Source organism: Seriola aureovittata, chromosome 3 (assembly GCF_021018895.1).
Source record: "Seriola aureovittata isolate HTS-2021-v1 ecotype China chromosome 3, ASM2101889v1, whole genome shotgun sequence".
Taxonomy (NCBI): domain Eukaryota; kingdom Metazoa; phylum Chordata; class Actinopteri; order Carangiformes; family Carangidae; genus Seriola; species Seriola aureovittata.
The window spans coordinates 22,356,256-22,380,655 of record NC_079366.1 but is presented as its reverse complement, the minus strand read 5'-3'; the positions used below and the strand labels follow the sequence as shown (position 1 = coordinate 22,380,655).

Below are 24,400 nucleotides of genomic sequence, written 5' to 3'. Positions count from 1 at the left end.
TAACGAACAAAAAAAATCTTTATTTGTTTAACATTGATCAAGAGGATACCCAAAGGTATAAAAATGAAAGAAGTCAAAGCCCTTTACAAACATCATAAATCAAATGTCTTTAAATTATTGAAACCGCAACTGAAAACACTAACAATCTGCAGAACTGAATCTCTCAAAAAAATTGAAGTGTCTTGGGGTTTAATCTAATGTGATGTCCATACAAGCTAAAATCAGTCCAATGAAAACTTAAAACCTGTCCATCACTTAACGGAGACTTGTATAATATACTTGGCAGTCACAACTCTTTTAGGCTATATACAGTGAATGGATACTGATAATAACACTTCTAATCCCTTGTTCCACTGAAGTTGAAGACAAAATAACGCTAAAATTAAAATTAAAATTTCAACTTTGTGGGAGTGTCTCATTTCTCTGCTCAGAGGAAACTGAGCAACGTTAAAAAAAAAAAAGTTTAAAACAAACAAAACATATAATTTGACAAGAAAAACACTTGGTTTCAATCATTACCATCTATTGAAATTTACCTCCGTTGAATCTGTCTGATGCTAGTGTTTAACACAAGAAGGTTGATTGAGCATCAAAGAGGCGTTTTTCTGTAAAGGAGTGCACCAAGAACAAAAGTACAGAGTGTGTTCAAAATTCAAAAGTCATGCAATCATTGTGCCAATTAAATAAAATAAAATTATAGTCGCAATGTGCCTCATTTTCAATATCTAAATAATCTTAAAATGGCATATGAATGCAACATTTTATAAGTGAAAGCAGTAACACTCCAATTCAGTTTCATACATACCTGTACAGACATTTACACTAGGTGTTCCGGTGGTTAAGGCACAGAGGTATGGCTTATCTTTTAACAGCTGAAAACTAATTTGCGTGCATCATTGTCAAGAAGGTGAAAAGCCACAGTGATTTGAGTGCAGACATTCTACCTTAGAGTTTCTGAGGATCATTCTTTGACTTGGCAGCTCATGGATACCATGTATAACGGGGCAGAGGAGAGAGTGAGGTCTTCCGCAGAGAGACGCTCGCCCTCTGCTGCTGCTACAAAGTTACCCGAGTGTTTAGAGGCTACAGCATCTTTGTATACAGCAGAACATTGTAAGTGCAAACCCATTTTGGAATTACAATGCTGAAATTCATGTTAATACAAACGAAGAAACATGCTCGTACATACATCACAAAGTCTACTCGTCAGCTAAAATGGATATACTTGTGTATCAAGGATAGTCCATCACTAATAACATACATTGCTTGCTTGAGAGAATTCAGGGGGGTTTGGATAAACAAGGCTCTACTGTGAATTTGAGTTGCGACACATGCATCTCTACACACTTTTCCCAGTGAAGGTGATAACTTGTCCATAAATATTTCCAAGTGGGGCTACAGCATCTCCACATAGTTTTCAGGGATGAGGCCCCTCTTTCCCTCCAGCTCCCCCTCCAGCCAGCCCGGCTCTCTTGACTGGGTCACTGCAGGAGAGGACACAGCGTCACCAGGGGAACAACACCATAGGGAGGGTGTGGGCGGGGGGAGGGGGGGACAGACAGAGGACACAGAGCATCCAGTGAGTGTATGTGCATGTGTCAGAGTGAAGAGAGCAGAGGTTTAAAGGAAGATACAGCAATTATGCGGTTACACCAAACTACACTGTGACTCATTTTTATCTTTACTGTAAATCTCTCAGTCTGTTTATGGATCCAACTTCTCTTGAGCTTCACCAGCAGCTGCAAAACGGAGCCTTCACAAACTGTTTAGTATGACAGATGTGTCAGTGCATCGAACATTTTTGTGACATGCCTTTTCAAAATCCTCCCTGGATTCTTGATTTGTCTACAAAATGAGCCAATTTAAAATTTTGAGTGTACCTGCAAGTCAACAGATGCACGGATAAATTGTCAGTGAGAAGTTTTAAGGTCACAGTCAAGATATCACCTAACTGAGCACTTAGTTTTCTACCTACAAGTCCAGCAGTCTTTCTCTGTACACTGAATGTATAAGTAACTTTAAAAAACACGCAAGTGAAAGAAAAGGACCGATTCTCCGAAAAAATTGAAAGCACAGGATTTGAACCTACGGTCACTCCCAAGCTGACTGACAGGTCTTTTAATCCAAGACGACAATTAAATCTGCGTCATTTGTTTTCTGATGTTGTTGAAAGTGTTTTTACATCAGTAACCTTTGGCCTCATTATTATAACATTAAATACACTAGAATGAGACTTGAAAAAAAGTACCCCATTCCTATCTGCACATGTATTAGTCAATACATTATTCAAAAAAACAATGTATGAAAATAAATAAGCGAGGCAAAGTTACTATCCCAATGTTATGTTGGATTCTTTTGTAAGACACTGTGTCTATATTGTCTAACAAAAGTATTCAGACCTCTTGACATTTTGCTCATTTGTTATGCACAAAGTTCAGACTAAAAGTCACAAATACATTTAGAAACAACTGAATCGTGGAACAAAATGTGTAAAATGTCAAGGGTCTCCGAGACACTGTAGATGTTTAGTTAATGAGAATCTCGTCACGTAACATTTATGTAACAAGTCAATCACTTCATCTGAAGCCTGATGAAATGCTGAAGGACGGAAAGAATGTAAGCAAAGCTAAACTAAAACTCCCCAAACTTTGTATCAAGGTAACTGGAGATTTAAGTCGACATCCAAAAGAAACACACACCATCATTCAATAATACTTCCACTAAACGACACGGTTAAGCTCCAAATGAAATATCAGAAAAAGAAAATGGGCCTTAGAATATAATTTAATTTGTTTTATAATAATGCGATACTTTATTCGTTTTGTGTTTATTATTCCAGATAATATGAGTTCATATTCATGAGTTGGAAATCCACCTTCTATTAAATTCAATTTTTCCATTGATTCATTAAATAATTTATCCTGACATGAACTCGTCAATCCGACTATGAAACAGTGATGGATTTAATATACATCAAAATGGAAAATAGTGTAGTAATCTAATCTATATTTATTGATAACAGCTGTCAGGATTTTGACGTTTAAATCATGACTTTAAATGGTAATATCTGTGATGGGAGTCACAACAGAAGCTAACAATGAGAAAAACATGTGGACTGAGTGTCTAAGTAGAAGGAAAAACAAGTTATATAATTACTTACATCATGATGATTGATTACAACGGCAATGGATTGTGGGATCCTATCAAAGTAGTCCCTACATATCCTCCTGTAAAGACTACAGAATATCTACAGTGTCTGTGTCTCACAAAAGAGGGTTTTGACAGAAAATAGGAACTACAAAATCCTCATTTCCTCTGAGAGTGATTAAAGCTCAGTCGAGCCTCTTCCCAGACACACTGAAGAGCAAATCTGTGTCTCATGCCCCCCCCCCCCACTCCCCCCTCGTCTCCTCTCTCTGTTCGATTGAAGATCAGATTGGGTGTTCGGTTTTCCTCCAAATCCAATATGCCAGGGCTGGTTCTGAGTGAGCGACTGGTGTAGGCGATAACACTTACCGGCGTTGAATATTGCACCGACCTGGAAGGAGAGCTCAGAGTCGTGCTCAGCCTCACATGGGTACACTGCCTTGGCTTTCCTGCTGGTGACACTGAAAAATGAAGGCAATCAGTGAGCTGGCGGAGCTTTGAGGAGGATTACTGCATAGTTCAATCTGGGCCTGGGGCCTGCTTGTTCATTCACTCACTAGCCTGAAACAGCAGAAATGGGCCAGGCTGGAAAATAAGCAAAAGTACTAAGAGAGGAGCCGGGTTACTACACACACTTGTCTTGCCCCATCTCCCGTCTGGACGGACTAGTGAGTGAGTCAAAACACACACACACACGTGCCTGTGTGCGCGCACAAACACAATAAGATGCAGCACTGTTTGTAGCAGGTTTTGTATGACCAAAAAGGAAAGGACACACCGGGTTCGCGCAGCAGACAACCATCTATGGTGAGATAATTAAAAAGTGGCGAGGGGATTTTAAAGTGGGTTTCACACAAACAGGTAGAATAGAAATCTGCCTCCACTGTGCTTCAGCTTTTAAATTCACATTTGTGAGCTTAGAAGCAGCATTTTAAATCAGTTTGATGTAAAAGAGCGCCGTCAAAGAAACCATATTCACTGCTCTGTAAAGGTTAGTAAAAAGCTATATTTATGCCACTCCGTTCCCGAAAACATAAAAACTGTTTCCACAGAAAGGTTGTTTTGCCAACCATTGCAAACCGTTATCTCGAATGCCAGCAACATTACCATGTAGAAATTGTGCCTTCAACACATGATGCCCTGATAAATATTTCATATTCTTTCTGCAGCGCAGCAACAATGTAGGATGAGAGAGGAGAAAGAAGATATACAAACTGAAAAAAAAAGTCTGTGGTCACAGAGTTGTCAATACTACAATGTTCAGCTGAGTTCCTGAATTCAGAATTTTGGAAGAATGCACTCTTGTGGAACCGCATTTGGAAAAATGAGGTTTGTATTTATATGAAAATAACATTAATAGATTGCCAATAGAATGACCGAGCTGTTTGCAATTACTTCAGCAACTTCTGAAAGCAATGAAAATGAATTCATCATTTATTCTGAAGGAAGCAGAGCAAAAGCTCAGTGTAACGGACAGACTTTCTACACAGTGCCATTCAGTTCACTCATGAGCTTGTGTGTGTGTATCGGGTGTTTGACAGAAAGAGAAACTTGCTGCTCCCGCTAAAGCCAAGAGTTGTGTTGCATTAAAATCCCTCAGAGGTAAACTAAATCATAAGATAGGTGAATATATGATGTGAAAAGTGAGGGAAAAATATGATGTGCAAGACTGCATGTAGATTTTAGATGAGTGAGGGAATCGGTGGTTCTTTTGAGCTAACATGCAAGATAAGACGGAAGTAATGGAGCAAGTGAATGAAAACGGAGAGAGTGAAACAGTCTCAGAGTGTCTCCGAGTGTGACATTTAACCAATCAGAGTGAAGGAAAACAAATACAGAAAGGAAAGTAGCAGCAACAGAAGGCAAAGAGAGGGAACCCAGTCTTACCTCTCCTCTGGCTTTTCTTTATCCGAGGCAGGTGTGTTGGCAGCAGGTGGGCTCTCTCCTGAAGGTCCAGGAGTGGACGACGAACCTGCTGTGGCTCTGCAAATAACAACAAACGCACCACAGTGTGTTAAAATGTTAACAGACACTGTGTTCTCATTCATGGTTAAATCATTCAGTATTGGTTGCAACTACACTAAATGGTGGAAGCAGAGCAACAAGTGAGCTAAACCTGTTGTTATGGAGACAAGGTGAGAGAAATTTCTACACCAGTCCACTGCTTCATGACGGTGGGAAGTTAAACTAAAAATTACACTTGGGTGTAGTTTAGGTCATAAATATTAATAAAACATTAAAATGCAGCTAAATTTGAAATAAGAGTAATACATCACACATCACACTTGAGTCACCTTGACGAAGAACACATTTTTGTTCTTTTTTCATTCTACGACACAGCAGCTACCTCCTTTTCATTGGGATAAATCTACAGCCTGCACACAATGAGAATTAAAAAAGAGAAACAGACTTTCATATATTAAATCATCCCTTCTACTCCATCTGCCAAAAAGCCTCTTCAAGAGAAGTGACTCTCAATCATTGCTCATATTAACTGGAAAGGTAAACTTAAAGAGCACCTTTGATATATTTCTCTGGAAATCTGATATTTCCACTGCAAAGACTTTATCTGCTCTTCTGTTATGCTTTTGAAACTTCTCATTCTAAATAACACAGGCCAAACAGTAACATTAGAGTTTGACTATCTGGCTCAAATGTGACCTGGACTGATTCTCAATCCCAACCTGTCAACTTCTCTTAAACAGGCTTGTTATCTAAAAACAGACCAGACTGATAACAAATTCTCAGCCTAAAATCATTAGGACTGACTGTATCTGTAAAACACAGAGGCACTGGATTCAGAATTAAAGATGCAAACAGGCATGAATTAAACATGATGTTTGAATTCAGGAAGAATATTCATACACGGGCAGTTATTTGCTTCTCTGTTCAGAGAACAGCCAAAAATAAAATTGTAATTTAAACCTACGTGCAACCACCACTAAGAATCACATCAGAAGAATGAACTCCATTGAGCTGTAGAGGAAGGTCACTTGAAATTGAATACATTAAAAACCATCCTGACGGACAAAAGATAACTGAGCCTCATCAGTACCATCAATGCATAACAATGTGGCCGCGTCCAGAATCTGAATAGATGGACCATAACAGAGCTACTCCCATTCACATGCCGCGAGAGGTCACTTGACGGTTTGATGAGTAAGAAAATGATGTGAATCATACGCTATGGTCTTGACACTCATTAGATCCGAACACCTATGGGACATTTTTGGACAGATGTGCTTGACAGTGCTCTTCACCATCATCAAGAAAACTCAACACTGAGGGAACATTATTTGGAAAAAGAAAAGGTGTTCAAGTTCCATACATGCACATACATTCCATGCTTACAGTAATGTGCGTAACTTGTGCATGTGTAAAGTCAACTAATAACACTCAAACACGTTGACCATAAGCTTTAACTGTTACAGTGGTAGCTGTGCTTTACACTTGCTGTTGTCAGTGCCAATGAGTGTATGGTCGACCTACAGGATGGAAGTAGGGGTCCTGGTAAAGGCAGAGTGGAGCAGAGGAGAGCAGGATACTAAGCCAGGCATCCCTCTGTGTTCCATGCCTGCCCCAGGGCCAGTGCTAATACAGCACATAATGAGCAAATTGCTCCTAGCTGCCGCTCCCATAGAGACGTTAATAAAGGCAATTAGAGGGAGCAGCTGGGGAGGGGCTGGAGGTTGAGAGGATGTTGTGAATAGTGGTTACGTTGGCACTGGTGAGGGAGAGAGCGAGAGACTGCCTTAAGGGAGGACACGGTAGGGGATCTTATGTGGACATAGGTGGAGGTGAAAACACAGTTTCCCTCTGCACTGCTTCTTCTCTCTGTTTCTTCCCCTGCCTCCCTCTCCGAGCGCTTGTCCATCCCCAGTGGTGGCTGTTCCGTTTGGGCCTGGCCTGACTGTAGGTGATTTATAGCTCTGCAGCAGTGTGGGGCCACTGTGGTGCTCAGCTGCTCCACATCAGCATGGGGGGACAGTGCGCTGCAGTGCAGCAAATCCACTCATTAACCTGGGCCCAGGCACAACCACTGTCTGCCTGGGTCTCAGCCAAAAGGAGGGAGAGCAGAGGAGCACCAATATTTCACCCACCTGCAGGTGAACCCACTCACATACAGAGAAACCCCCTATATAAGATGATATAAAAACAGAAAATGCATGTACACACACACACACACACACACACACACACACACACACACACACACACACACACACACACACACAAGAAAAGTTATCAACACATCCATCTAACTGCTTATTTCAGCTGGAGGAGGATTATACAGATCCTTGAAGATTTTTTTTTTAATAAACAGATATCTAAATAATTATAGAATAAACAGTTAGAGGAAATCAGTGCATGCCACATGGCTGCCCTAGAAACTTGTTAAATGTACCAGAGGTAAATGGATTCATCCCAAAATTGCTCTAACAATTACAGCTAAGCCAAACCGAGGGAAATCGTTTGCCATTTCTGTTCAACAAAAATAGCATCAAGCTTTGAATTGCTCATCCGTTGTTTTTACCCATCATAGACCTAGCTAAGCTTCTTCTGTAAACATGATTAAATACAGTAAATGGGGACTCATGTGAAAATGCACTGTATGTGAGGCCTGAATGAAAATCCCCCCTCCAGATGTTAGTAATATTTGTAACAAGTTTTTAAGAATATTAAGTTTGAAGTTGTGAGGAATTTTAATAGTTACAAATATAATATACAGAGGAAATTCTATCTTATTACATAAAAAAGCATCATATCAAAAGTATTAAATTACACTGTGAAAATCCAATTCCAAAGTAAACTGTAACTGGAGGTCTTTTGGTTTATTATTTTAACCATCAAGGTTATCGCACTGCCAGGTTAGTAGCAGGGAGAAATTCATCAACAGAAGTGGACTGCTGCTTCTCATTATTGCAGGAATTTCACCCTGCAGCATCCAGGCCTCGTTGATCCTGGCGGGGAGCTAACACAGGGATGAACAGGGCTATCAGCTGTCTTTCTACTAAAGGAAGAAGGGCAGTGGTGGGATTTAGTAGTGTTTCTAGTAGAAGGTGGGATCAAACCTACAGCCAAGATGCCCGCCCAGCCACCGCCAGTTTGGGTGGGCAGGAAATAAGCTCTGATCCACCATTTTATGATCCACAGCTGTCTGCCAGGGAGAGGCATGGAGGGCTGGAGGTGGGGCGGGGGAGAGGGAGAGGGAGGAAGAGAGGACAACTTCATTGGGCAGGACTTGGGGCAACAGCACCAATGGGAGAAACTGTTACTGAATTTAGGGAGAAGAGGAGTAATGAGGCGTGACATTGAAGATGACGGAGATGATAAATCATGCCACAGTCCACAAAGAGTTATTGCATGATATAGCGACTCAGGATGCATTTGTGTATGACCAGGCAGATTCTGCTGCAGCAATCTTGCAGGAAAGTGACTAAAATGTGCTGTTTTCCAGGTGCACTTTTGAGCACACCAGAGTGCAGATAACACATTCCTGAGAGTGGCTGGAAATAATCTAGGAAATGCCACCCCTACTGCTCCTTTTGGCTAGGACTGAACCCGAATCCCTGGGTTCCAGGCCAGAGAGGTGCTGTGCTAACAGGTCTCCACCATCTCACATGCTAAGATTTATGAGTGAACAAAGCCAGGGCGACACCCTGTGACATATGGCGCAAGTCTTCATAAAGGGACAGGGGCTGAAGCTATAAGGGTAAACAAGATGAATATCTCCCCAATGTCAATACGATTTACACGGCCAACGCACGGCCACCTGTCTCCCAAACAAATAAGAGCTGAGATTTACGACCTCCTCCTGGTTACTCCTTCCGTCTTCCAACATGATGCCACATATGTGGGAAAAAAAAAAAAAATGCCCACAGGAAAAAAAAGGAGTTGGTTACATAATTAATATAGAGCCTTGTCTGTCTAATCCTGCAACTTAGAGAAAACGCTTGATACAAAAAGGCCTACACACACACACACACACGGTCACACACACACAGAGGTCAGTGCGAGACAAACACATTGTCCTCTGTCAGGTTGTGAGGTAGATTTGTTTTTATTTTACAGCTCTTTTCAGCTGATGAAGGGGAGAGGGGACACTGAATGAGAAAAAGTCTATTTCAAGGTGAATGTGTAGACATGACATAGCAGAGAGTCTAACATCTGCAGCATAACCCAATAATTTATCTCTCACATCAGCATTCAAGACAAGTCAGGGGCTGGAAACAACAAAAAGGACCAAGGACTTAGTAGAGAAAGTGAGGACAGAGAGGAGAAGCCAGAGAGAAGCACAGCAAAGCATCAAATCATTTTCCATCAAGTAGTAGTGCCAAGATGGAGAAAGAAGTAAAAACAGTAGTTGACATTTGACTAACAGCATAGGGGCTGAAACTGAAAATCAGTTTCACTATCAATACTATCAATAAAAAATTTACATGTCTTTGTCTTGCTCATTAATAATAACAATGGTTTCTCTTTGCTAAGTATGTTTTTCTTTACCAGAATGGAAGCGATAGAACTGGGCCCTAACCATAAAGTTCAGGAAACTTTTACTGCTTCCTATGATGCAACATAGGAGTAAAAATGACTTGTGTTTGGATGCATTTCTGGGGAAGAAGAAACATCACTCAAACCGTGAGAGTTTTCAGAGCCACCATTTACTGGCTCTATTAGTATAGAGTATACTGCAAGCTAATAGAGGAAGGATTCACCCATCATTTTAGTCTGCAATATGAAACATAATTGACAGCTAAGCTAAGTTTCTGTCTGGTAAGAAGATAAAGATATAAAGCAGAGAAAGTGTGCAGTGAGCATGCAGTGTTTTTTCTTTTTAAGTAAGTGTAAGTTAGGATGATCTAAAGCCATAACCCTTAACACTTTTATATAAAACAATAATAACAATTTCAAAAAGAAAAATATTACACGGATGAAACTCAAATCCAACTGTAAAAGTTCCATAGATTCTTCACCCTAATAACTTTAATACAAATGCTAATAATACTTAACATTGGTTGCAGACTTTTTAAATCACCACTAACATCTCTGATCTGCTCTGAATGAATTAAGTAAGTGAAACAATATAGAAATTAAAACTGATTATTAGGCAAGAACTGTGAGATCAATTAATTACAACATGCTGAAATCAAACACTAGTGATTGTTGTGACAGTTTACTTGATCTGATGGACCAGTGACAGGACTTTTAACATGAAGCATCGACATCCAACTTTAATTACGGAAGCAAAGTAGATGAAAACGGAACTAAATCAGTTAAGAGTCAAGTCAGGATAAATGAAGACCCAGCACCCTTAAAATCCCTGAATTTCAGTTCTATCTGCGATCCATGCAGTGTACATTTTCCGCTTTTAAATGAAAACCCTGTATTTTTTATTTGTGGCTTGTTTACTGTGGATCTGCTTACTGCACAACCAGCACCTGCATTTTGAGTGGTGCAGTCACATATTGATCTAAAGCACTCACCTGGAGTTGCTGCCTGAGCTGAGGCTGGAGTTAAGCGGGGTATGGTCACTCCTCTCTGTAGGCATCTCTGAGGCTGACGCTGACGATGACTGGGACGATACAGACTCATTGCTTCCCATTGATGTCTCATCTGTAGCTAGGCTGGAACAATCTGCCACTGGTGACACTTTGAGAAATAAAAAAACAAAACAAAAACGTGTGTTTTAATTTTATTCTACTGTAAAAGATTCAGCCTAGTTCAGCTTACTGATGATAGCTTGTCTGATAAAACAGCCTGATACTTTATCAATATACAGTGTAAACTAATGCTGCATCAACAAGAGACTTCATAAATCAAACTGCTGTCAAAACGGACGAGATTCACAACCAAGTTTTTATTGTTCATAATAATACAATCCTGCGCTCATAGACAGGAACCTAAGAAACACAAGGGACATCCAAGCTCTTTTATTTCAATTTTACTGTCAAGTACAGATCTTGTTTTTGGGAGACTGGAGAGGCACACAAGGAACTGTTACTGTTAAAAAAGTAGTTTGTTTGAACCATTTCTTCTCTTTTCCCCCAACGAACACTTATCAAAACACTTACACCAGAGGTCCATAGTTATTAAGATCGAAATGGTGCAAGCCTTATGCCTAATTATTACTGAATGCCATAAAATATACATTCTTTAGTTGTTTATTATATTTTTTGTTCTTTAAAACTATTTTTACATTAATGGAATGATGCTAATAAATATAAAGTTCCTGCACATCTGCACAGGTGTTATGATTGATTAGACCACTGTTTCACTTTTCTCTATAAATTTGTTGTTTTATTGTTTTATGTCTTTTTAAAGCACTTTGTAGTTCTTGCTGTCTAGTATTAGTGTTTATAAAAAGTGAAGCATCCATATGATTTACTATTAAGCCTCTGCCAAGAGTGTTAATACATTGACCTGCTATTTTTACATTAATGGAATGACACCCATTAATATAAAAGTCCTGTACATCCGCACAGGTGTTATGATTGATTAGACCTCAGGTTGAATATAGGTGGACCTATGCTGGGAATTGTATGAGGTCACCAATCTTCATGATAATCAAGATGTCATTTGTCCCATCCTTACAGGTATAACAGGAGGGAATGACACCCATTCATATTTGGGGAAAAAATTAAGCTCAATCTTTTAGCACATTTCAAAATTTAAAGCAGCTTTAATTGTTATTTTTAGAATAACAATGTATCAAACGACAATGTGAAAACAATGTGAGAATGAGACAGAAGATGCCTGTTAACAATGAACCTGCAGAGAATTATCATCCAAATCTGCAGCTCCACTCAGCTTTACAGAGCTTGATAGTAAGTTTAGCTGTTTGCAACTTTGCTGTTTTGGTTCACTCTGATCACTTTCAATGTGTCGCTCTCGGCTGCAGCATGCAGGTGTTTTCAGCAAAAATGCTCTGAAAACTGACTGGTCACCAAACAGTGGAGACACAGTAAGCAACTAACTGGTTGAGTTGGTAGAAACCAAAAACAGAGCTAAAAGAGGGCGAATGTTGGTCTTACATTCACCAAGTGGCCAGAAACACCACTCCAAATTGACTATTGAATGCGTAAATTGCCCATCAATAAATAAAAATAAAACAAATAAACAACTGATGTGTAATCATCTCCTGAAAGATATGATTTGCCTGCACTGAAAAGTTTGCTAACAGAAAGACTGATTAATGCAGTTCCCTACGCATGGTACAGTGTCACGTCTACAGGGATATTAGACACATGTGGAGTCACACATAGACTCACAAGAGTCACATCCATACATAAATACTCCTCTCTCTTCCCCACTGCATCATCCTCAAATTTGCTTTTACCCTGTGAATGCTGAGACAACTTACTTTAAATCCATTATGGGGGACCCATATAAATGACACAAAGGTTAAAAAAGGATTATGCCTTTCATCCCTGATATTAAAATACCCCACGGTAAAAGCTGGCGCGAGGGAGGCAAAGAGAGGCAATCTGGTAAGCAGATTTAGGCTCCCTTGGTATTGTGGAGGGGAAGGGATTTGACTGGTCCCGGATCAGAACTTGCGGGAGTCACATTTGTTTGGGTCACCAGGTCAGGTGATCAGCTTGCCTGATGCACAGGCGTTCCATCAAACTTTAGAGGAAAGGAAAGTGAATTTTAAGCATCTGAAACGAAGTAAACAAGGGCACACAAAGTCATAAATGCAAATCTCCCCACACAGTATTACACAGAGGAGGAAACTGAGTTCAGTGTGTCATCTGTTGATACTGCTATGCTTCACAGTGGTCACTAGGGAACAGACAGGCTAACCATGAGTGAGTGAGTGAGTGAAGTCAGAGCCCCACGGGAGTCGGTGGCAAGAAACTCAGCTGCCATTTAGGGCTGCCCAGTAATAGTCGACCAAATCCACCAAGTTTTGATTGGTTAGTTGGTCGCAGAGAAAAAAAAAAAAAAATCTAACTCCACAGGAAGTGGTGACACTCATTCAGTCATGGAAAGACATTGTTTACACATCTGGTTCCTGCAGTCATTAGATAGTAATATCGGGCAGGAACTCTAAAGTGTGAGATCATTTCAAGACAGTAAAGGACACCCCCAAGAAAGTGACATGCAAACTCTGCAGGCCAAAATTCACCACTCATTTGTTGACTTCAAACATGGCTTATCATTTGAAAGTAGCCTAACGTTAGCCCCCTAGCATTTCCGCTTGTCCCAACCTTAGATAACCTAGATAAATATGCAGTATTATGCTCATCCAAGTGTTTGTAGGGACTGGAGAAGCTAAAGCTAACTACTTTAGCTGCAAATGTGTTCATTTGTGCACATAGTGCAATTTTTTCTATATTGTGGTGATGCAAGTACAGTTGTGTGATGTTTTGAAATATATCAGTAAAATGTTACATACTGGTTGTTCTGACACATTCAGAATCATTACCACTTATGTCCGTAGCACAGTGGTTACAATGTTACTTATAATTACCTACTTGTTATTCATAGTTATTTCTCAGCCCTGGAAGTCAACATTTTTTCTAATGCCCCCCCAAAATACATATATTTATATAATTAAATGAGTACCATAAACATGCTTGACCTAATGATGCCTGGTCAACTAGGAAAATCTTTGGTCAGGGGAAGCTCTACCATTTTATTAGCAAAAACTAAAACAGTCTAGTACAGTAGTCTTGCAATAAATCCTTCACATAGGAAATAATATTTAGTTTTTGTTTTAACTGTTTTAGAGAAGCGTTATACAGTTTCTGCTATTTACATTGCCCTACATCTCTTTATTTATATCAATAATATAAATGAGGTGTGACTAATAAACTGGTATTTTATTTTGTATTTTGATAATGACGGCAAAACATTTTTTGTGCTAAATTTCAATTGTCAAATGTCACCAAGTTTTAAGCCTCTATGTGTGGGATTTGAAAATGTCAGACATGTGGTGCCCCCATTAGAGTCACAAAAGACACTATAGCAGATAGTAATACACTCTGTGCTACATAGCCCACTAGCTACATCTGTGAAAAATAGCGCAGATAAAAGTGACACAGCTCTGAAATCCACATATTCATCTGTTCTTTGTTAAAAATATGTTAACCGTTCTTAGCAATTGGTGCCACAGCTTCTGTATCTACTGAAAATGACCTCTTTGAGATGGATATGTTACTTGCTACTGATTGATTGTATGATCATATACTGTACAGTCGTTTGCTGGACTCAGTTCCTTTAACATATTCAGAGGTGTGAAAATACATAGATGCACATGTGTAGATGTCTTACCATTCTGAATGTCTAGGGCTTGTGGATTGTAGACAGCCAGGGGCCGATTCTGTCGATTCAGCTTCTTAGACTGCCTTGTGGGAGCGGGGAATACTGGGGCAGCAGGTGAAAGAGGGCATGACTCTGGAGCATCTGCAAAGATCTGAATACACAGCAAATGAGTGAGTCTCTAGCAAGACTGAATGCACAGATTCTAAGAGTGTTGAGCAGCAGCAGCAGCAGCATCATGTCCTCAACTGACCTCACTGAACGGGTTTTGAAACTCAGAGGCTGTATGTAGTGGTAGATGAATGGAAAAAGGCCATTTGCAGCCACAGCATGTGCTCCTAGGGAAAGCTGAGCAGCTCATTGATTGGACCCTAAAAACTGCATGTGAGAGGATTTTGTTTGTGCCAAAATAAACAAGAGTGGCTCCACATGTAACGCAATCACATCCCATCCAGAAATCTGGGTCTAAGTTAAGGTGACACTTCTCCTCAGAGAAATTGACCCACTCTCTGAAAGAGTGTAGAGTAAAATAAACAGAGTTTGGACTAAAGGAGGGCTGGCCAACTGGCGCAGCCTGTTTACACCGGGCCGTGTTTACATATAAACTTCAGATGTGGAGTTAAAAGAGAATAGGGCTGCAGAGGAGAGGAAGTCTCAGCAGAGCCTCCGAAAGGATCACAGACGAGGGAAGGGAGGAGAGAGAGAGAGAGAGAGAGAGAGAGAGAGAGAGAGAGAGAGAGAGAGAGAGCGAGAGAGAGAAAGTGGCAGAGTAAGTGAGACAGAGTGTGAACAGGAGAGGCAGACACAGAGGAGGGGGCATGAGAGAGAGAGAGAGAAAGTTTGTAGGAGAAAGGCAGATAGAAAAAGTGAGAAATCTGATATGGCTGAGAGTTTCTGCTGCTTCTCTCTCTCTCCCTCTCGCCTCTCTCTGCAGATGGAGGTGAATGTAAAACAGAGTCTACTGTTGGTATCTGGGGGTATCAACAGTCTGGAGTGGGACTCAGCTGTGAGGAAAGTTAATGCCTGTCTGTCTGTCTGCTCAACTTTTCCCCTCCTCTAACACGCTGTACTTTCCAAAATGCTCTTGCTGCATTCTAACACTACATCCTTTATCACCTGGACGGTGTTGGACACCCCTGGGTAGTCTGAGAGACGAGCAGTATACACTGCGCTGCTGGTGTTGTTTTAGCACATTTGTATACCCTGTAGGTTTTCACCCGGCCTCTGTATTCTTTCACACCCCGTTTTAGATTTGTGAGCTTGGGTGGGGATATTATTCACAACACACATCATCTCCCATTAATGAAACTGGAGGGAAAAAAAAAAAAAAAAAAATCACTAAAAGCTCCTGGTTTCATCTGATTCTACACAGAGTGCAGTGCTGCTCCAAACAGATTAGAAAACTAATCTCAAACCTTTTTCTCTTTTGACACGGAGAATTATCCCCCTTTGAGGATTGATACCGATTAATGACATTCTGGGGAGATTACATGATCCCATGAACTACACATTATGAAACAACTCATAACCAAAATAAATGTATTTAAGAAGGCAAAGGACCTTCCAAAAATTATAAAATGTATATGATAATCTACAGAATAATCAACCGCCTGAAAATGAAGAGAGAACCATGTGTTTAATGCTGGTATAAGCACTTGGGGCTCCCCCTATTGGCTAGATTAAAAAGTTCTGGAAATTAAACTGCTGTCTAACTCCTGTATACCTTAATAAATGGGTGAAGGGTATGCTAGGTTAAGGTGAATGTGGTACCCGTCTCATTATCTGAGTACTTTATTGCTGCTCATTATTTTGTAGCGCAAGAAATAAATACAATATGCATATGCCCAAACAAACCACAAAGTACCCCATATATAATATGACACATTTTCATCGCTGGAACATTTGTTCAAAGAAGCTGACTTTAAGGTGGATTAGGCAAGATTTGTATGTGAATATAACTGCCTCAACAAACAGGACCCACAGAAGGGAAGAGCATCACATCCACCCTAATTGAGACTCTTACTCTGCCCAAATGAAATTCTGGTGTCAGGTACAGCACAGTGTGTGCACTTCTCCGCCAACAGAAACTGCCAAATCGAAACTTAAGAACAAAATACAAAACTTCAAAACAGTAGTGCAACAGTGGGAAAGCACTCTTTGCCAAGAAACCAGGACTTACAAACATTAGATTATAAGCTTTGCTGGCAGATTTATTATCCTCCAGTATCAAGTAATTACATGCTACTGAGGTTGGTAAACACAAAGGTGCTGTGTGCAGCTTACTGTTGTCATGTCACCTAATTCAGATTTCATTTGGAGCTATCGCTGTACCTTCTGTTGTCTACTTTGTCAAGCATTTAGTAAATAGCTGTGGATGGCAAGTGAAAACACAATTATACACAAAATACTGCAGTGACAGAGTGAACCATATAAGTACATTCAGAGCAATGATGATTTGTCCAATCCAAAACAGATATTTTGGGGAAAAATAGAACATAATAACACAATAAAATGAGTTTTTTTTCTCTCTATTACTCTAGACGTGGTGCTGATAACCTCCACTGGAAGATGTAGTACTACTAGTTGACACTTCTACTGTTGAGGGAGTGTTCAGTTTCAAGTGTATTACTGTTGTATTACTTTGTGATTGTACAATCAATACCGCACTGCTGTTTGGTAAATCCCAGTCCTGAGTGTTACCTTTTCATGGTGTTCAATGAGGATTTCCACCACAATGTTCTGGAACTTGAGATCCATGATGGCAGCAACAGTCTCCTCCTGTGGCCTCATTAATGTGGGGCCAAACACCACACCCAGGTTGGCCACGGTCATCAGGTTCTGTTTGCTGTGAGCCGCCACCCTGAGGAAGACAACAACTCACATTATAAACATTTTACATTTTAATCCAATTTACTTACTCAACTTCACTGATATGAACTTTTTTTTAAAACAAGGCAGGAAAACATGGCAGAACTAATGTACTCTAACTGTAATGTATCACTATTTAAAAAAAAAAGAAAATTATGCCAAAAATAAAAAAATAATAGCAAATGTCAATCATGATGTGGCCACTGCCTGAAAAAAACACTGCTGATTTACAATGCAGGTTTTCACCCTCGAAATTCTTTACTAGAGGTGGTAAGCCACCCATTTATTGACGAAACTCATCTTGTGTTTAACTTAGTTAGTAGATATCGGCCAAAACGCTGTCCACACTCAATGGCATTTGCTATATAAAATTGTACGGGCCACACTTCCTGGGCAGGTAATCATTCTTGTTGACATTTTTATTTTTAATTTCCCAATAATATAAAAATAAAATCCCTAGTGCTCTTCAAAGTTATACACATGCCACTGAGGCTTTCCTCACATATCCCAAACACCACTATGAATGTGTCTGACATATCAACAGTGCTGAAATACAAACAGGTCAGGGCTGGTCTACCTCACTAGATGATATCTTAGCTCAGGAAGGATCAGTGTTTTATTAAATGTCTTCTACAACCATTTCAAAATTGGGACACCTTCAGTAGATGGAACTTTATATTAGGAGGTCAAAAAAAGTGTAGAAAAACCTTTATTTGAAGAAAAAGTTTTATGGACAGGTGAAGAGATTTCACACTCAAAATATGATGATATGCAGTGCATCTGCAGAGAGACAGTTTAAATAGCTTCAAAGGATGCCTTTGAAGACAAAAACATTGGTGACAACTCACATTTATAACATCTCTCAAACCATTTCAGATAGGAGTGTGAAATTCTGGCTTTGCTTCCTTCCCCTGCAGGACATGCACACACGCCAGCTTCAGAAAAATATTCGAGTCTCTCCAGTCTGGAGAATTTCACGCTGGATAATCCAAATTCAATTTCAATAGTGCTGCCTTTTTACCAGAGCCTGATTCTGCTGTGGGTTTCTATGAAATAAGATCCACCAGACTTTCACTGCCTCAGGGAAGAGGGATTATTTACTTATCTTCAATTTGCTCATATTTAGTTTATAAAAAGCTTGCTGAGGTAAAACCTTGTAATGTTAGCTAACATTATTTAAATCTTTCCTCCTATCTAATCTCACAAATGGAGTGATGCACAATAGTGGTCCATCCAGGGGTGTATAGAGTAATCTCAAGAGAGGGCTTAATTTGAGTGGTCCATTTCATTTCCCTTCACTGGTGGGCTGCAGAACCGCATGCTGAACAGGTACCGTAAGCTACACAATCCTCCTCCAACAAATTTAAATATATACCAAAATGACCCAAGAAAAGGCAAAAAAAATAAATAAAAAATGATGCGATGCTAGTGGCATCAATTTTCTTACCCAGCAGTCACTGAGTAGACGGAGAAGAGATGGAGTGACAGCAGGGAAGGGGGAGTGAAGAGAGTGGGAGTGAGGGAGAGAGAGAGAAAAAGCATGTGGAGTGAGAATGAGGAGACAGACAGGAAGAGCAGAAAGAGAGAACTCAGAGGGAGAGAGGGGGTGGAGATTGGGTGAACTATGACCAAGGAACTATGAACACTCACTTGGCCAGATGCTTCATAAGCAGCCCGAGGACTTGTCGATTCCTCTCCGGGAGTTTGTGGACCAGGCAGTGGACGGCTTGGATGCGAGACTCTGGACTACCACCCTCTGTTCAAACGCAGAAGCAGCCATACAGTCGAATTAAACTACAAGGATTTCTCTGTGCTCCTGAGGTGGCAAAGAGCCAACGCAGCTGAGACTGAATACTGTACAACATTAGCAAACAGCAAACTCAAAGAGATGATGATACACTTGAGCAGCACACAACACACCAAATAAGTCATTTAGAGGAGATATTGAACCCTCTAATATTTCAATAGCCCCAAAAAACTGTTTTGAGACATTCTGGAAAATTTTAAATTGCAAAAGTTAGTGGACCTTTAAGAACACAATGATCCCAGACAATAACCCTTAAATATAAGGGGTTAAACATTACAGGATGATATATTCCAGTTTAAATAAGTGAGGAAGAGGTGTGATGGTGATATATGGTCTGAAGCCTCCCAGAATTTGGCAGCAGGGACCACTATGCTGGCAGAGGAGATAGCTTTACGTTACTGTCGCTTCCATATAAAGGGGTTGTGTTAAAACCCCCAAGATCATCTCTTAAACATTTCCTCACACATGGGCATCTGACCGCCCACACACAAACACATACACACTCATACACAGACACACAAAATATCATTACTATGGGAACGACAAGGATTTAAACATGGAAAAAGCTTCTTATGGATGCTGTCACCCATCAAAAAATATTCATTGCTAATCCACTTTTTCCCCCTCGTTATGAGGGCATTGCGAGCGCCTGATAAAAATGTCAACCTGATCCAATTAAAGCACTTGTTGTAATAAGATTCAAGTTTGGCTTGCTTTGAAAACATTTCATACAGAAATGATGTTATGTGGGCGAAAAGAAAGAAATGTGTATTTTGCTGTTCAAGGTCACTGGACCATTTGAGGGTATGCAAATTACAGCATATTTGCCATTTTAAACCTTTTATCCCTAACTTTTAATGGCTTATTTGGCCACATATTCTTTTTTTTAGCAGCACTTAAAAACAGGTCGAAATTATAAGAATGCGGGCAGTAAGCTCACATGGGCTTCTTGAATATGTAATAAATGTCAGAAACTGTGTTGTAAAACAGTCAGAAATGGCACAAAGTATGTCTAAGCCAGCGAAGACAGCTGAAAGGCTCTTTGGTAAACTAGAAATCAACTACAAATATATTTAGTGCAGAGAGTAACAAGTTATTGAATCTGAAAGTAAAACAGCATAAAACATTGGGCTTTTCAAGAGACCACTGTCATGTGAGGACAACTGCAGATACATTCTATTAGCATTCAAGACCACACCACCACACACAGCTTTCAGACTATGCATGCTTAAGATGGTTGACCACTATGACCCACATTCCCTTAAAAGATTGGTAAGAAGTAATTTAAAGGTGTTTAAACTGTTTTTCACTAAAATGCATGTTTTCAATAACTCACTGAAGAAGAAGAAGAAACCACTGAATACCAGTGCTTGAACTGATGAAATGTTCATTTTGGGCTGATGAATGTATACATTGTTGTTTGTTTATGATCTGAACTCAGATGTGGGGGTATAAAAGTTGGTCAAACTTACTTGCAGGGCTGATGAACTCTTTGTAAAGTCCATAGGTCATCAATGGCTCAGGAAGGCTCCTTCAGAGGAGAGAGTGAGAGAAAGAGAGGGGGGGTGAAGTGGGGGGTTGACGGAGAAGGAGAGTTGAAGTGAGCGAGGGGGGACAGAAATAGCCGGCACACTGTTTTATAGGGTCTGCACACAGCAATGATTAATGTGGCCAGGCCAGGGGATGGAATTAGATGGTGCACGCGTTGAGATAACCAAGTTCATCTGAAGGTACTTTCACACTGCAGCTGGCCAGTGGCCAGACGTACTTAGCCTCAGAGGAAACTGAGGAGTCTGACCCTGCTTTATTCCAGCAGGCCATACACAAAGTAAAAGACAAGTCAGTGCAACACTGAACATGGCTTAATATAATACAACAATATTAATATACCATGTTAGATTAAATAGTGTTTCAAAATTTGTAAATGTTGTGGTAAGTATTGCCCAAATGAAAAGGGTCAAAGTTTAATATTAGTAAATCACACCACAATCTTGACCTCACTGAATAGGACTTGTCATTTACAGTAGCATAGTAGCACTTTATTGTTAACGGCAGTTAAAGTAAAAGAGAAATTAAATAGGAACAATCACTATTTCTTATTTGATTTTTTTAGCACACTGCATCAAACATATGAGTTACTCATTCAACAAAAGAACAGTGCATGGGAACTCTGAATAATGAGACAGACTTACATATATAACTGCTCATATTTACCGCATGTCAATATCAATATTTTGTGAATATTTTCACTGTGTTTGTTCAACAAATTCCAAAGCCGTGTTTCAGTGAGCAGAACTTAGCTTTCTTTTAAATTACCAGAGCCAATTCAATTTGTTGCTAACTGCACTTGTTTACAAAAACAAATTGGCATTTAACAGCTTCTTGCAGCCAAACTATATTTTTAATCTTTGAACTTCACCCTCACTATCTCTCAACCTGGAAGGAGTCAGCGGATGTGGAACAGGCGCACAGTAAGCAATGTGAACTCACAAGGAGTTAATTATACAAAGGCACTTTGCATAATTAACTCTGTTGCCATTTTATAAAAGACAGAGCCGAAAATGAATGAAATGTTTCATATTCAAGTCAACAGAGGGGCTCGATCATATTCATCAAAAGAGTGAGTTGTCTCAGGTCAGAAGTGGATTTGCTTTTACATACAGAAACGCTAAACAACGCAGCGTGTTGTGTTTACATGCACACTGGTATCCAGGTTATTGGAGTATCCTATTCATGTTTTGCACATGTAAACAGCTTTGAGAAACCTGGATATACTACTGTACCTGGAGTACTCCTACAGAAACCAGGACACTTTGGCATCTATACACCATATCCAGGTTGCTAGATAATGGATAACATCATCTCATAGTGGCTGAGATGGTGAGAGATCAAGACACACATGCAGGCAGACCATCAGAAATCTAGATAAAGTTATGATCATGTACACAGGGAAATGAATAACCAGGTTTTTCATGTTCCATGTAAACGCCATGAGTACAATCAAAAAGAGGATAAGGCTCAATACCAGGATACTAATACACGTGTAAATGCACTCAGTGAGTGTGTAAGATGAATCAAAATGATGAAGTATGCACCGAGCACTGACATCTCTGAATTAGTCAAGTCACGTTCCATTCTCTGTTTAAATGTATTTATATACAAAGACAAAAATTACAAAACTTAACTTTTAAATCTCCAAATATGTATGGAAGCCATATTAGTGAAAATGTACAAGTTCATCGGTACTAACGAGGTAGAAATCAATGTTTTGGAGCTCAGATTAACGATTATTTTCATTATTGATAAATCTAACATATCAACAGTCCAAAAAACAAACCATAAGATATTCAGTTTACAATCATATATGACAAAGTAAAAAAAATCTAATATTCACATTTTGAGAAGCAGAGAATTCTGATTATTGAGATATTTTCTTTAAAAATAACTACAACAATTAATCAAACACTAAATTAGTTACTAATTAACTTTTCTGTCAAACAACAAATTGATTAATAGACTAATGCAGTTTTAGGTGGCTCACATGAGTGTATTTCACCACAATGATCCTTACCTCAGATAAAGCTTCAGTGCACTTGTTATTGTCTTAACGTCCCAGTCCACGCTGGTAGACAGATCCACTTCATTGCTCTTCTCATCTGAATGAATTCCAATCATGCAACATATCATTACTAAAAAATTCACTGACTGAGGAATTTACACAAAGGCACTGACAAACTATTCTTTTCATGTTAGAAATAGCCAAGGACTGCGTGTGATTTTGTGATCAGCTGAGAAAAGCTAAATATGTAATATAAATATGTAACTTGCAATTAGCCATGTGAGAGTAAAAGCATTGCTACTAGCCGCAGGGGTCGAGTCGGGCCCCAGTGGATATGGAAGGAAGTTACAGCTTCTGTAGAGGGCTGCTGGTTCTATACTCATTACAAGTTTAATTAATCCCATACTACTTCTCTCGCTCCACAGGGACTCTAGGGCTGTGTTGTGCTGAAAATTCAGGGGGCTTCACTCACAACTTTAGTAACATCTGATGAATTACAGAGAATCTAGAGGTGCAATGTGCCAGTGAAGTGTTTTGAGCTAGACACATGTAGTATACACAGCCTGGGTCACCACACAGACTTCAGCTTCGTGGGTGGTAGGTGGTCTGTTCTGGTCCTGGAAAATTTATTTTTTTGATTTCATTTATACACTGCAGCCAGGAGGACTGTGTTTCTCTGGCTGCTCTGTCCACAAACTGACCTGTCCAATATCAACTTCTGAAAGCAAATGTTTTTGTGGAGTGTTTGTAGCCACAGGTGTGCCTCTGTGTGTGAGATTGATGGGGTCTGCTCAGGCTCTGTAGTCTGCTTTAGCACAGTCAGGTCTGTTGTTGGTTAGGTCAGGGATGCAAAAACATAATTTTGGCAGTAGCAGTTGGATCAGCATTGATTATGAAACTGCTAACCACAAAGCAGCAGCAAGGTCAAAGGTGTAAATTCTTTTTTATTTTACCTTTGTTTTTAGTTAAGCCCTTGGAGACATTACAGTACTGTGCGGTGATATTAACATAGTGGTTTAAGTAGGAACTGCAGCTCCCGTGACACTAAGATACAGAAAAGACCTGTGACAGAAGGTCAAAACAAGAGATACATTTTACAGATTAAACTTACTCCAAATACACTATGGGGTTTGGAAACTTGCAATGAAATTGATGAAAGCAATGCATGGATGTGTGACGCACGTGCTGCAGAGGCATGGAACAAAATGACAAAAGGTTTTTTGGCCTGTGATCCCTTAAAACAAAACAATGTCCACTTGTGACACTTCATCACAGTTGAGTGTGAACACTTTTTTTGAATAATTTTTTTGGGAGGTAAATTTACTAATTCAGAGGATAAACAAGAGGAGATTGGGAACCGCTTGCCTAGAGGACCCAAGCTAACCAGGTGAGCTAAATCAGCATATAAACCTTCCTCATCACAAGTGTGGATCCTGAACTTAAAGAGACAATCACACAGTGTTAAACTATGTTTCTTGTACTAACCTTTTAAAAGTCATCAAAAGATGTCTCAAGATATTGTTCTCAACTGATATTGTCAAACGTAAGTAGGAAGCAACATAAACCTTTTCAGCATCTGGTCAGCTCTCTGGAGTATGTGAGCCAGCATGTTTGGAGACATTATCTGGTGTTTCATACATTCATGGTCACTTTAATGTGCCTCGCTCTGCAATTACATCCATAGAACTAAAAACCTCTAATTCAGCAACTATTATAGTCATATCCCCATCAACACCACACATACATTCCCTTGC

General features: G+C 39.8%; 1 protein-coding gene across 2 annotated transcripts in view; it reads right to left on the bottom strand.

Moving 5' to 3' along the window:
• arhgap10 (Rho GTPase activating protein 10) overlaps positions 1-24,400 on the bottom strand; it is a 45,467-nt gene continuing 21,067 nt past the window's right edge. Inside the window, exons 15-23 of one of the 2 annotated variants that reach the window (XM_056371221.1) lie at positions 22,659-22,743; positions 20,560-20,618; positions 18,931-19,036; positions 17,113-17,272; positions 14,425-14,566; positions 10,632-10,797; positions 5,035-5,130; positions 3,539-3,608; positions 1-1,484 (exon numbers count right to left, since the gene is read on the bottom strand). In XM_056371221.1, the coding sequence (XP_056227196.1) occupies positions 1,482-1,484; positions 3,539-3,608; positions 5,035-5,130; positions 10,632-10,797; positions 14,425-14,566; positions 17,113-17,272; positions 18,931-19,036; positions 20,560-20,618; positions 22,659-22,743 (887 nt within the window). In that variant the 3' untranslated portion in view covers positions 1-1,481. Of the gene's footprint in view, positions 1,485-3,516; positions 3,609-5,034; positions 5,131-10,631; positions 10,798-14,424; positions 14,567-17,112; positions 17,273-18,930; positions 19,037-20,559; positions 20,619-22,658; positions 22,744-24,400 lie in introns of both variants that reach the window. The other variant, XM_056371220.1, reaches the window with a different exon arrangement.